This window comes from Labrus mixtus, chromosome 7 (assembly GCF_963584025.1).
Source record: "Labrus mixtus chromosome 7, fLabMix1.1, whole genome shotgun sequence".
Taxonomy (NCBI): Eukaryota; Metazoa; Chordata; class Actinopteri; order Labriformes; family Labridae; genus Labrus; species Labrus mixtus.
This window is the reverse complement of record NC_083618.1, coordinates 26,771,902-26,787,051: the sequence shown is the minus strand read 5'-3', so window position 1 is coordinate 26,787,051 and position 15,150 is coordinate 26,771,902. Positions and strand designations below refer to the sequence as shown.

General features: G+C 41.9%; 1 protein-coding gene across 7 annotated transcripts in view; it reads left to right on the top strand.

The window, feature by feature from the left end:
- Positions 1-15,150, top strand: part of iqsec1b (IQ motif and Sec7 domain ArfGEF 1b) — a 197,510-nt gene that overhangs the window by 158,911 nt on the left and 23,449 nt on the right. Inside the window, exon 1 of one of the 7 annotated variants that reach the window (XM_061041444.1) lies at positions 13,006-13,178. The exons of the other annotated variants lie outside the window; for them this stretch is intronic. Coding sequence (XP_060897427.1) covers positions 13,114-13,178 — 65 coding nt within the window. The 5' untranslated portion in view covers positions 13,006-13,113. Of the gene's footprint in view, positions 1-13,005; positions 13,179-15,150 lie in introns of those variants that run through there. 7 annotated transcript variants of the gene reach the window in all.

Below are 15,150 nucleotides of genomic sequence, written 5' to 3'. Positions count from 1 at the left end.
GTTTGTATCACACTTGGCCTGTCTGAACACCACTCCGCTTGTCTGCTCAGATTTGTCATGTTCTGAGGTTTAACGCTTAACACCTTTTAGACAAGAACATCTGAGACAGAACTGAAACACGTTGACGTAAGTTCACTGCACACTGGAATGTCCTGAACGAGAGGGGCCTGTTTGTCGGGAGATAGGAGGAAGTACTAGTTCGAAAGGTTAGCAGAGGTCACATCTGAAAGGGAAGTGTTCAAGTCGAGGAAAATGGATCTCATGGGGCAGGAAGAGTCAACCAGAGGTCTCTTCAGCAGGTCAAGGAGCTAAATTAGGACGCACAGTTTTGAAGTTGACACTGCATGGCCAAGCCTTTGAACAGATCAGACGGATTCCTCTTAGGTCTTTTTAATCATCAAGTGCAGGTCTTGAATGCAACGTACACTTCCTCTATCAGGTATGTGTATGTGTTGGTATGCAAGAGGAATGCTTTGGACCTGTTTGTGTTGCTCATGAACATGAATATTGACAGTTCTGCCAGATAGGACTCACGATTGGTCTAATTACAAATGCTGCATGGACCTCCAAGGCAGAACTCTTTGCATTATTAGATATGACATTCAACTGCAGTGTTTACTGTCTTAGCAACAATATAATGTCAACCCAGGCCTATTAAAGGCAGCAATGTCTAAGCCTGAGGGGGGGGGGTCTGTGTTTTAGCTGCTAGATTTATGCCTTTTTTTCTCTAGCTAGTCGCTAACTTTGATAAATGGTTATTTTGCGCTTGTTTCATTGAAGGTTTTGTCAGAGCTCACTGAGAATGGCTTCCTGTTGCCGAAAATGATGTTGATGTAAGAAGGGCAAATGACCCGTACAGAAAAGAGGCAGTTAAACTTACCATAACCATATCTGCTTTAATTTGCTAAAGCTACCTAGAGCTGAGGTGAACTGTATTTGGGTTAGTTAATTAATGTGTTGGTGTATCACTAGTGTAAGAGCAGCACCCTTTACATGACAAATAGTGTAGGTATGAATGATGTGTAAATGAATGATAGAATTAAAAAACGTTGGCTTAATAATAAAATAAAAGAAAGTATGTAATTGAAGAACGTTGCTATAGATCAGTGGTTCTTAACTGGTCTAGCCTCAGGAGCCACTACCAACTCCTTCATGAAGTATTCTCAACCCACATTGCTAATATTTGTCAACCAATCAGATTTATTTAATTGAAAATTGTGTAGTTGGACCTCAGATGGTACATCATATGCACCCAAAGAAACAAACATTTAAAAAACTGCTTCACAGACTTTTCAACACACATTTGCGACCCACTGAAAACGGCTCTGTGACACACTTCTGGGTCCCGACCAGTGGAGAACCACTGCTGAACACCTGAGCTAAAACTCAGGGAAATTCAAGGTTAAGGAACCATGTATTTGTGTTTCTCACACGTTTGGTTATCCATATTTTAGAATTTGATGATAAATAAATGGAAATCTCCATTCAGACTATTCATATCTCTTATTGCTCATCGTCTCATGGACACTGAGCTGTTTTTTGCTCCTTCACTATTTAACTATAACTCAGTGGGAGTGTCCCTCACTGGACTACTTCCCTATTTTTCTAAGCTCACCCAGGGTGTCAGTTGACAGGAAGAGAGAGATACTATGGGTGTCATGTGTTGCAATTTTGAAACAGGTTATGTGATAGCAGGCTGGTGTTTGCAGTAAATAGAATAGAGAGCTATTTAGTGTTTGAGGAAACTGATGTGATGACCAGAAGAACAAATTACAGGGGAAAGCACAGGACAGAGTTTCATTTTTAGGAGGCTGTAATCGGAAGCCGCCAAAAAAAAATCCCCAATCAGCCAGGGTAATCAAGTGTGTCACACCAGGCGGACACTCCCTTCCCCTGAGAGGCAGGCACACACAACCTCAGCCTTACAGCTCTCCTTGGCAGAGGTGAAAGCCCCAGCAGCAGGGCAGGCGCACATGCAAAACAGAGAGGGGAATGCTGTCAGATGCCAACATTAACAGCACCCAGAGAGCCAGTGAGTATACTGTAGACATAGAGGCTGTCTGTTCTTCAATAGCCTTAGTGTGTGTTCTACACCACAGAAGAAGGGACTGGACGGGAGCTGGCAGAGGAAAGCAAGGCAGGGTGGTGCCCCTTAGCTACACCCACCAGAACTAGATTCACGCTCCTCTGGAAATCCATCAGTGTGTGAGAGGAGGGATCCTGTCTGTTTGGACATCTTTCTGGAATCAGAACTTCTAGCTACATTCAGGTGTTGCTAGGTTGAGTCAAGCCTGCTGGGTCTGCTCTACTTTACCTGAGCTTCTGTGCAGTGAAGGTAGGATCATGTCCGTCACTCTCAGTGTAATCTGTCTGTGTATTGATTTGTCAATTGCTTTGCTAATGTCTTCCATTTCGGTGATTATTTCCATTTATTTTTCCCGTCCTGTCGCTGACATTTTGTTTGATGATCTGTTAGGCCTGTACCAGATGCGTTTTGGCCCTTCTCCTACACAGTAGAATGAGCCCCCTTCATTATTTCTGTCCTGTGCCTCGCAACGGATGATGTACGGCTGCTCCCTCCGAGCTCCCCATCCCTTTCCCTCGTCTGGATGAAATGCCCTTGAAAGCAGCGGGGGCAGCGGGCACATCCATAGCCTGTCACGACCACTCAGCCAGGATCTCAGACTGCATCATTTTTACCCTGATGGTCCTGCTCAGAGCAGACAGCGGAGGGTACTGCCCATCAGTCATATTGGCTGCAGAACTGCCTACTCAGTGCAAGACAGGAGCAATGGATGGCAGGGAAGGGGCATGAAGAGGAGGGAACAGAAGATGACTTGTCAGAAGGGGGACTTGTTGGATAAGATCCCCTGTTGATTTGTTGTTGGTGGTTGTGTGTGCAGGCTTTTGGATCATGAAAAAAATGTGTCATTTAAGAACTACTTTAGTACTTTTTTGACATTCATATATTCATATTGGCTTGTATAACATTCAGTGGTTTAACCCAATGAGTTTTGCAAAGTTTAATTTTATTTCACCCCACGGTGATGTAAATGTGTCGACTGTTACTGCTACAAGATGGAAAAAGTTGTAACAGAGGGGTACAGTTTCTGTAGAGGTTTCTGGAATATTCAGGGCAATGATAAACATAGTAGCATCCAAGTTCTCCCACCCCACCTGAGTCACACTTCACCCAAAGGGTCTGACGCACTTGCAGCCAGGAACAAAAAACACATACAGATGAAAGAAAGCCATTCATCAGGTTTACTGAGTTAGGTTCTCCCCTGACCCCCCTTCACCTCTGACCCTCAATAGAAGTAAGAAATACAATAAAAACCTAAATTCAAATGTAAAATGTAACCTAATATCCAACAAAAACAACCACCCAGCCTCCCAGGAGGTATTCTATTACTCTTTAAGTGTTGTGAACAGCTGTGAATATATGTATATAACAGTTGATAAAAAAACACACCTGAGTTGGAGGTCCACTGACTTAATTCCACAGCTTTCAACATCACATAATCATTCAGAAGATTGAGTTTCCACATTTGCACTGTAGCTTTAAAACACTCATTATTGTAAGCTGTCACAACCCAGGCTAAGTGAGCTGGACAAACAGGGAGACCACACAGTTTTAAAGTTATTTAAATAATAATTTATTGAAAACTAAGGCAAAACAAAATAATAGAATATGCAGTCTGTAAATCGGTGGTGATTGCAATGGTCAATGTGTGTGTGGTGTTGTGGAGGCAAAACAAAGACCAAAGTTAGAGTTGGCAAGAAAGATATGGACAGAGAAGCCATCTTAAATACTGAGGCCTGGTCTGCCCAGGTGCATGACATCATGACATCGCCCCTTACTACCTGAAGACCACCTGAGTGGGGAGAGATACAAGGCAACAGGGGCAGCACTGACACAGTCAGGGGTCGTCACAAAGCCCATCTTAGACCATGCATACACGGTGGTTTAAAAGTTGAACACACTGATGGCTGTATTTAGGCCACTAAAGCAGTGGGAGCAACTTGGGGTTGAGTGTCTTGCAAGACAACAAATCTGGTCAAATTTGTTATACATAAGCGAGTTATTGTAAAGGTCAATGCAATAAAGGGAAGGGGAAGGACAAATAAGAAAGACTCTCACAGTCCATTATTGTTAGTGAGGCTGACTTCCAATTCCCTTTCCACATCAAGCATAGAATGGTAAACGTCAAATATAATATAATGGATTCCAGGAAATTCCACTACATCCGCTCACAGTTTGCCAGCATGATCTTTTTGCAATCCTTTATAATATTACTTTTTTTTATCATGACCACACATGGCAGACTTTATAAATAATCTAAAACTATCTACAATACAAAGTAACCGCAGCACTTCCTATAGCATGGGTATGACTGGATCTGTCTCCAAGGCAACCATTTGTTTGACAGCATTCAACACATGTGCTATAGATTGCAAGGGATGCAGCAGCAAGAGGGTCAACTTGATATAACAGTATGCCTCTATTGTATGCATACTGAATACATAATGCATGTAAGGGGAGCTACATTACATACTCTGCTACGACAATGCATTGGGACCCAAGCTGCTTACACTTTGGTTAGATTCAAACATTGAATGATTGGTTGCGATTAACGTTGTGTTAGTATCCTGACATTGTTCAAAGGCTGCTGTCATGCATCGGTGAATTTTGCAGGAAAGCTGAAAAAAGGAGGTCTACCTAAGTAATGATGAAGTGGAATTTATTATCTTCATGTCGTGTCATAAGTGTTCTCCAGTGGTTCAGAAACCCATCCTCTTTGGGTGTAACTTGTCTTCTCTACAACACTCCCCTGAGATTTTTGTGTTGTGTCCCCCTCCTCATTCACACATAACCAGTGTCCGGTCCATTCTCAGACACAGTCTGAGCACGCTCAGGCCGGCTGCTCTTCCTGGAATAGCAAAATGTTTATGAATACCAATGAAGCGGCAGCTCATCCACCAGTGCCCCAGGTCTACGTCACTGCGAGGCTCTCATCTGTTTTCAGTGCAAACTAAACATGTCAGGATCTGTCAGAGCCCTGTTTGGAGGCAAAGGCACGTCTCAGCTGCGTATGAAAAGGATACTGACTTTTTTATGAATGTAAGCTTTTGCTTCTCTCAATGTTATCTTAGACTTGGCGGTCAATTGTTATAGGTTTTTATATTAAAAAAAAAAAAAAAAACAACCCCCTTCGTGGGACCTCCTGAGCTGACTGATGATGCAGTGTCACAATTTCTATCTATCTATGGCGGACATCTGAAAAATGCTTCCTGTCTTGAACCATCAGATAGCATCGCTGTAGCTTAGATTGCCTGCACAGCTTTTCAGACTTGACAATAACAAACTCTGAAGATTGAAACTGATGATAAAAGCTATCCTGTCTGGCGCATAAGAAAGTGAAACCAAGTGAGCCGGATCCATCAATTATTATTTAGACTGAAGACCAAATTGGAGTTAAATTACTACGGAATTTGACTTTATTAGTGTCGCAACAATTTGAAAGCGTTGTTTTCCCCTCTTTCCTTTTCCTCCTCGGCATAACTTGTTGATATTGTAACGTTAGTCGAATAAATACATCCCTCCCTTTAGTGCTCCTTAACAAGCCACACCCCTCAAATTCTTCGGGAGACGAGTCATACAACTCACTTAATAAAGCTAACTAGATTAAACCCTGGTGAACTCTGCAGAAACCCTGAACCCAAACTGTCCTTTGGCAACATCCACCAGTGTATAGCCTACTTGCCAACTTTGTGATCAAACCTTGACCGACTTACCTTAGAGGTGTGTGAACGGTTTTGCTGCGTAATGAGAGATGAAAAAAGTTCCGGTGACACGCCCTTCTGTTCTTACCTTGTGTACGACATGAACTGTCAGCGTCATTGGACCGCTTTGGTTTATCACTTCTGTGATTATAATGATATCATACTAAGACAAGACCTCATTTGTAAGTCCTTTCAAAGCTGCCTGAGCCTTCGTCAGAAGTTTCTCACTTGTGCTGTAAGGTAATGGTGTTGGTTCAGTCTGCAGGCAGCTCAGGAGGGGATGGCAGGAGAGTTACAGCACGAGGATTAGCAGAGATAAGCTAAATAACTCGTTCTGTCAGAGGGGCTACCACAGCTTAGCATAAACATTTACCAGATTTATTGCCATATGGTCATCAACATAACGTCGACTGTTTTCATCTGTTAGCCTCTGACTCTGCAGCTTTTTGGATTTACGTTCTGCGTGTGTTATAAGGGACTCACCAATGTGTGGATGCTTGCATGTGGTTGGTGTTTTGTCTTTGCATTGTGCGCTGTGCTTTCTGCACTGCAGGACTAAAAACATGCATGTACATCATTGCAGCCAGTGGTGAGTTCAGTTAATCCTCCCTCTCCCCACTTTCTCTCTCTCTCTCTCTCTCTCTGGTGGGGAGGCTTGAGGCTGGGAGGGCAGGGCCACCATCTCACTCTGAAGGCCACACGTGAGTGCGTTCTGAGCTCAGGGATTACGGGGTTGAAGTGAAGCCAAACAGCTTTACAGACACAGTCAGCCTTCTGGGCCAGGCCGAGCCGTGCTCAGTTTGGGGCGTGAGGGATGGGGCTGGACTCAGGCCAGAGCATGGAGGGCAGGTCCCTTGCATGCCTACATCTTTGTTTTTTCATGTCCAAATGGCTTTTCCCCAGTGTCTGTAAACAGGACGTGATGCTAACACAGGAGATTATTATAAATGTGCTGACATGTTGTTGGTGCGCCCTACAGTATACGCACTTGTGAAAACATGTTGAGTCTAGGTCCAAGTTAAATAAGGGAATGGAAAACAGAATTGAATGACTGTACTTGTTGTTAAATGTGGTTGTAAAAATAATATGCCTTTTTTTTTAGTACATTTAGTTCTGGCTCATTATTGAGGTTAACTAGGGTACAAAAATGTGTACCCGAAACCCGATCCTGGAAATGTAGTTGCTGTCAATGTTGTTGTTTTTCGTTCCAGGAAGAGATTGCATTCTTCATCCCCTGTGTGGTTAGAATAAAGCTACTGAAACATGTAACACTTAGAAGTGAGTTATGTCATCGCCGGGGGTCTAGTGGTTAATTTGATCACCCCATGTACGGAGGCTCAAAGGTTTGAATCTGAACTGTGGCTCCTTTCCTTTATGCCATTCCCCACTGTCTCTCTGTGATTACTGACTATCCACTGTCCTGTTTCACTAATAAAGGCATACCCCTCCCCCACCCCCCCACCCCCCATCCCACACCTCCTAAAAAAGAAATTAGTGTTAAAACTAGTGTTAATACTACTGTATATTTTAGTACACTATAGGGAAAGTAGGGGGAATGGTTTAGCAGACACATTCAGTACATTTACCGTAGTTTCTGTTTGTGATACTGATTACCATGGTAACCTACGGACAAAGTTTCTAGAGCAAAGCAGACTGCGCGATACCCTTTTCCTCTCCGTTTATCAATTGTCTTGTTGTCATTTTCATGATTAGGTTTTTTTTGGATTTCTTTGAGAAGAGTTCAGCTTTCATTTTAAAAAAAAAATGTCATACTATTCCATTCATCTAGAGATTTCATTAAAGAGCCATGACGGTCCGGGAAGTAGAAAACTGCTTGCTGGTCAAATGGATGTGAAAATGTTTTATGAATAAGGAATAGCATTAAGTCTGTGTGTCAGGCATCAAGAACATGATAAGTGGTCTTAAGGGGAGAAAAGCTGAAGAGAGTTTTTGATGGAAACTATTATAGGATACCTTTAAATTGTCTGTGTACTAAATGCCCTTTCAAAGCGTGTTTCCTGCCGACTGTGGTCAGCGGCAAATCAAACGAGACAGAATTGACAAGTATTGTGATTTATTCCGAGTCAGTCAGCCGGCTCACAAGGAACAGATTATTATGTGAATGCATAATTTTTACATAATGATGATTGCCACCTAGGATCTGACCTCCTCACTTTCTGCCCACAATGAATAAATCAAGCTCTGCATAACAGGGAGCAGGAAGTGAAAACAATAACTGACCTGTGGGGGTGCGTAGCCTCGCTTCTTTAAAAAATGCTGTATTATTATTAATTGCAGCAGCAACAGGAAGCCTTACGTCAGTAATGGACAAAAATAACACTTAAGTACAAATCTCCCAAGGTGACAAGTTTTTGCTGTTTAGCACGACCAACACTTTAAAAGCCCTCAAATCTGTAAAATGTGTTCAGTTGAACCTGGTGGAAAATAAAGCTGAATGAATGATATTTGATACATCATTTTTGAGACGCCTGCTTCCTCAGTGAGATAGTTTTTCCTGATGCTATGCACAAATCATCTCCCAGGCGACAGAAGGAACGTCCCAAAAGACCTTATCACAGCACATCAGAAATGACAAGGTCAATCAGTGACACATGTGAGATTCTTCATGAACATCGTCTCCATTTTGAAAAAGATCAAGATAGAAAAACACTGTTACTCATACATCAATAAGGATATTAACTGGATTGAGGCTGCATAATATTAACATATTTTGTTGATATTTTTATTTAATCACATATTTTTTGTATATTTTTATAGTAAAATCATTTTCCAAACATGTTTCTCAAATTTGATACAGCAGTTATAAAAGAAAAAAAGAAGTGTGTATCATACAGCAGGTAATTATGGACATTTTGTCAATTGTCATTTTTTGCAATTTTGTACATTATTTACGCCATAAAGCAATGTTTTTTCATAAAACATAAAGTAAAACAAAGGCTTAAATTTAATGATTTGATCATTTAGGTATGGGTGGGGACTGGGATATTTATTTGCAATTTGCTATAATGCAATTACATCTATGTTATTGCATGTTTGCATGGGCCATCACTTGTGCATCATTTTCTTTTGTGGTTAATTTTCACTGAAAACGAATCCATAAAACCAACACTAATAACACAATTATATTGTTTTGGGGTTTCATTTGTAGATAAAGATTTGGATAAGTACAGAAACCAAGATGTAAATAACAACAAATAAACAGTCAACAAGGGCCAAAATGAAAATGAAGGAGTCTCCGAGGCAGGGACTAAATAGTCTGAACATCCAGAGGTTAAAGAAAAAGCACTGTGTATTTTTTTCTGAAATATTTTTAAATCAGTAAATTAAAAAAAAATAACACCTGATGTTTAATAAATAATGCAAATCAAAACTCTTACATGCAATGTTTTCTTCATTATTATTGTTTTTTTTTTTTATTTACGTTTGACAAGTATGTAATGCTTTAGGCCGTACAGGGTTAGGTATTTCTCCTTGATGAATGAGTGTTGCAGAATTACAACAACTTTCACATAACAGCAGATTTATCAGAGCTCCCTGCTGAAAATGTTATCGCCCCTGCTCCTCTGTGTGGTGAATTTCATCGAGATAGTGTTGTGCTCTTTGTGTTTCTAATCACCTGTGCTGTTGTTTTCAGCCACAGCCCACAGCATCTGGGGAGGTGGACGTGCAGACACATTTGTCTCCAGCCTCCCTACTCACACAGACGGGTCAATTTACTTACCAAGCCAGGCAGAAAATGTAGTGTCTGTCAATGGCTCTATTTTTGTCCCTCCAGGATGAGGCGCAGTCTCATGCAATATGTTGAGTGTAGCACTGTGCAGGGAGTGGCATGTCCTTTGGATGTGGGAGGAGGAGGTGGAGAGGTTGAACTTGTAGATGGAGGCTATAGCGAGTGGGGTCTTTATAGTAAGACTAGTGGCCTACTGTCGCACCAGCTATGTGTTAGTATTCTCTTAAGTTTGGCTGTTTAGTCTGCACTAAACCCAACGTCGAAACAGGTTAGGATCTGACTTAAGTTGTGTCATTGTTTGGTTGAACTACAGAGACATAAGGTTAATCCTAACTAGTTAAACATTATGCCCAAACAAATAAGATTACTGGTGCAGATTTGACGTTTTCACTTCCTGTGACCAATCAGTGAAAGGCACTTTTCAATTCAGTGTTTGTAACAGCTGAAAATATCTTCCCTTAACTGATGTTAATAGACAAACAGCAATTAAAAATGTCCATAAAATGACTAAGCATTATGAGTGGGTCATAACAGCTACAACCTTAATCTACAGCTATAGTGTAAAATAACTACAGTGACATTGAATGGTGAAATCTTCAACTAAAACACAAGGGAGGCTAATTTACTGGTAGCCTACTCTGTAGTTGGACAGATGGAATTATCTCCACTCGTGAAAAACTATAGTGTGATTACAAATCAAAATTATCTTCTCACATGTCTGAGGGGATGTAATCTATCACGTAGACCACACTGCCGACACCAAACAGCCGGTAAAACCTCCTCCAAGTTATCCCTCCTTTCATAACGATACACCATGATGTTACTTTACACCTGCTACGATCCATAGGTGTAAGATTTAAGATATTACTAATGCCTGTGTTGGAACTATCTCAGCTGGTGCAAAACCACAAATGTTAGTAGTGTCTTAACTCTGCCGTGCGTTCAAACTACGCAAAGCTGGTGCGTCCCAGTACAGAGCTGTGATGGCGTCTGTCCGTCCTTCAGAGGAGCGACTGATGGAGGAATTATAAAAAGGACGACAGTTCCTGCTGTTTCCACTGTGGAGTGTAGACAGAGTATGACAGGTGTGTCTGTAACATAAGACCTGAAAGAGACGCCTGGTGTTCGGTTTTTCTCTCTGTGAAAGCACTCAGTGAAATGATTCAGCTATTTCAGAAGGACCAGCTGTTTGATGAATTCCTCAGGAGCTCTTTCGGTGCAATATGACGATAATAGTGACATTTGAAAAAAAAAGTTTTTTTAACAACAGTACATCCATTATGATAAATTAGGTATTAATGCAAAACAACTTGTGTTATGGATTTGCAAGATGAAAAATGTAAATACAGTAATGCTAAGAACTGTGGTTCAGTTGGTAGAATCATTCATCTCCCTCGGAAGGTCGGGGTTTGATCCCCACTTCCTGCAGCCACATCTCCGATGTACCCTTGGGCAAGACGCTTAACCCCTAGCTGCACTGCTTTGTCTGCAATGTGTAAATGTGTATGAATGGATTGGTTCATACTGATGGTCACTTAAGATAACATCCTCCGTCATCAGTGTGTGAATGTGTAGGTGTGACCTGTGGTGTAAAAGCGCTTTGAGTAGTCAGAAGACTAGAAAAACGCTGTACAAGCTCAAGTGCATTTACCATTAACCATAAAGACTTTCCATTTTCCTGTTATCAATGCACAAATGGTTCCCACACGTGTATAGCCAACAGTGTGTAGGTTGCCGTAACATGGCATGTAAGTGATTAGGTTTGTAGCTCTTCATCTCATACCACCTGTGGTCATTTCTATTCTAACTGTATACAAACGGTCATGACATTTGGGACAGTCACAGTTGTTGAATAAATCTGTCACGTAGCCATCCTGATTCAAAGTTACCTTTTAGCATGGCACAGAGTCAGACTCTTCCAGCGGGGATAAAAATACTCCCCTTCTCTTTTTAACTACTGTACAGTCTGGAGCTCCTCCGTCGAGATAAAGATGAGAGGGACAAAAATAGCTCAAGGTCTGATCAAAGGCAGCTGTCTCAAACTGTGCCCCTCTGCATTTAAACCCAAGTAGTGGGTGTTAACTGATGCAGCTTTACCATAAACGCCATCATGCTCGCAATTAATGCAAAAGAGAAGCAACTGGCTTATACTGCATATAGAGTACAGCTGGGCTGAATGTCTAAATTAGTGTCTACATATAAGATACAATTTGATTCAGTCAGAGATCTTTGTTATTTAAAGTCTTATTCAGTTTTCTGCTATACTTATTTTTTTTTTTGTTCACCTTTGGGTCGTAGTCTGTTTCTCCTTGAGCTCTGTCTTGTCAGTTCTTCACTTTCAGAATGGTGCATCACTGTTATTTTTTTCCACATTGGTCCTGGGAAAGATCACCCTAACCCCCTGTATAATAACCTCTAATACACTCTACATAATCATTATCTATTTGTGCTGCACTTTACATGAATCTTCACCGTATGGAAGACGTTTATTTTGCCCTTTTATTGTGCTCTGAAGTGGCCCATCAGAGAGGCATTCTGAAACTCCCATCTTCACTCAACCAAATTGTATACTATATCAAGGATTTTCTTTTCCACATTTTACAAAGTCATTTTGCACTTTTTTTTTTTCTCGGGCTCCATATAAGATATGGTTTATCAGAGGTTGAAGTGCAGAATCAGACTTTCAGTCATGGCAGATATCTACACAAGCCGAAGCGATTATTTGTGTTATCTCAGCGCTTTACGCTGCATGGTTGCCTTGGTTTCGATAACATCTTTGGTCCACTTGATACACACCCATTGTTTGGGTAATGATGTCATTATACGGAAATGGATAGGCCCCTCAATGCTCAGTCTTTGGGCCGAAGCTGGGGAATAGGAGTGGGGGGAAATCACCCTAAACATCAGAACGGAGATGGGAGGGGATGTGAGTCAAACGTTCCCTCTTAACTTGGTTGTTTGTTTAAAGGATAGCTCTGTGGGACGACTGGCCGGGCAGCTGTTGTTCGTTCTGTATTGTCTGTAAGAAGGCTGCTTAGTCATAGTATCGTCTTCAGCTCTCTTTTGTAGGCCTTTGATCTGAGGTTGTAAATGAGTTTATATGTCCTCCATATGAGGCTGAAGGATTTGGTCAGTTGTGCGATATAAAGCTCACTTTACCGCAGCTGTACCTTCACTATTATTGTAGCTAAAGAAGTATATCCGGGGGGGGTTTCCCCAGGCTTCTCCCTTGCCACCCAGATTCCCTTTCTATTTATAAAGCTCGATCTGATGCCACCAGCACCAGCGCTCACTGAATCCATTTCCGTTTCTACTTCTTCACCCCTTCTTGTTTAAGACCCTCCTCATCCGTGGGGCACCAGTGCTCCCGCTGCCACACGACCCAGTTTCCTCTGGAGGAATTCCCTCCCTCTTCCTGCGAAACGCCCCTCCTTGTGCAGCTCCGAGAGAAGGCCAGAGCTCGAGAGGTGTCCGAGAGGGAAGCTGTGCAGTTAGGATGGTGAGCTACCTTAAGCTCATGGATAGAGTTCTAGAGAGGCGGGGGGTAAAGGGTCTGATATAGGCACTCAGAAGGCAACATGTGGTGTCTGCAGTGTGCCTCTGACAGGACTCAGTCCTTACTGGAGCTGGAATCAGACCGCTGGTAAGCCCAACTCTTGAGTGTGTGTGTATACGTGCTGTTGCTGCTGTGTGTAGAAGTTGATTCTTTTAATCGTTGCTGTACATATACTTAGTCTCTTATTTGGCTCTGAATTTGTCCCGTGATGAAGGTGGTACATCACACTAATGGCCACTTTGGTATGCAGCAACTGCTGTCAGACTCAAAAAAAGATAAATTGAGAGGGTTTGAGGGAGGGATCAATTTATTAAAGTCTAACAAAATTGCTGTTTCTGCTCATTGGATGAATTGCCTTTAATGCGGTGGACTTGGTGCCAGAGAAGAACTGCTGATGAAATTTATAAGGAGCACACTTTGTGCAAATAAAGTGTGCTTCATTTGCGATGCAGCAAAGGTTTGTGCTTCATTAATGAGCCAGTAGTTGATTTTCCTGCTGCGTGTCAGGCAAGTGAATGCAGCTGAGTCTTACTTTATCGCTCCTGATCCCTTTTCCCCCCTCTATAACTCATATTTAATCACCTTAAACTGATTTTTAACGAGTTACTCACTCGTGAAAAAAATCTTTTTTAAGAAATCAGTGTGAATACACAGCCAAACAAAGGACACCAGGAGAGGCAGGCTGTGTGTGCCTTTGTGTGAGTGGCAGGTTGGAGTAATTAATTCATCGCTGCGGAGTGACACAGTGAGAAGAGACTCCACTTGGAGGTGCCACTCAGCGGCACAAAGAGGGCATCTCCAGGAGAGGTGTTGAAAACAGAGTCGTCCTCTCATGACCTTCACTCCTCCACCGAATCCACCGCTCTGCCTTCCACTTCAAAGACGTCTTTAAAAGTCTATCAGCCGGCAATATATGCCCTGTCATGGGAAGCAGCAGTCCTATGTGAGGTTTTAAATGGAACAGTGATTCAAGAGGGGAAAGTAGGTGCAGACCTTTTTATGTGGGTGTCATTCTTAGTAAATGCTGCTGAAACCAGTGTTAAAACCACATCTGGCAACGTGGGCTGGTAGACTAAAAATGGCACAGAGAGGTCATTGTTTAAAATTTCACGGAGCACTCAAACAGTTTCACAAATCAAAGTTGATTCACTTGTCACTGGGAGTACTTCACGACCCGGGAGAACAGTTGTACCTTTTTTTTTTTTGCTTTAGTTTTTTTCAGAGTCAGAGAAAATAACTCTGTGACATCACTCCCGTAAAATCGGCTTATTCTTCTAGCTCCTTTTTTTTTTGTATTGAAAGCCTGTGTTACAAACGATTATGGGGTTCAGTGAAGTGGACGGTGACAGGGAAACAAGTAAGATATCACTGAGTGGAGCATTGTGCGATTGTATGATTCTGGTTTAACGCAGCTTTATCCATACTGATTTGTTATATACATCTTTCAACATTTTTTCCCTGAGCTTCCATTCTTACTCAGTAGTGAGTAATGCTATTTGCTTGCAGACTGTAGACAAAACAGCCAAGCCTCCAGTAGGTCTAAGTTATGTCACTGTTAGTCAGGTTAAGGGAGTGTGAAGGCAAAACGTATGCCACATAGACAGAAACAGAGTCAAGCTTTTCTTCTATACTTCAGGGTTTGAGTTCATCCCATGGTTTCCCTGCAGCACTTGATGGATACTCTGCTGTGTCCTACTTTAATAGTGTCCCTCACTGTCACTTTTTATGTCACACAGAGTTATTTAGCTGCACAGTAACTGGAGAAACCACTGCAGGCAATCAAAACATTAAAAAGGGAGTGAATGCACACAGCCCATGCAGACCAACAATTGATCTTGATCTATATCAGCCACCTTAGTATATTTTTATGTTAGGCTGTTAGGCATTTTGTTGTTTAGATTATATTTTCACCGATTTAACTTACCTACATGACGTCATGGGAGGGTTACATTTCCTGTCAGTGACTAAAACCAGCACAGGATTGAAATTTAAACAAACATAGCTTATCACCAGGATCTTAATCCCAGGTCACGTCACCAATGCTGGTGCTGCAAGTTGT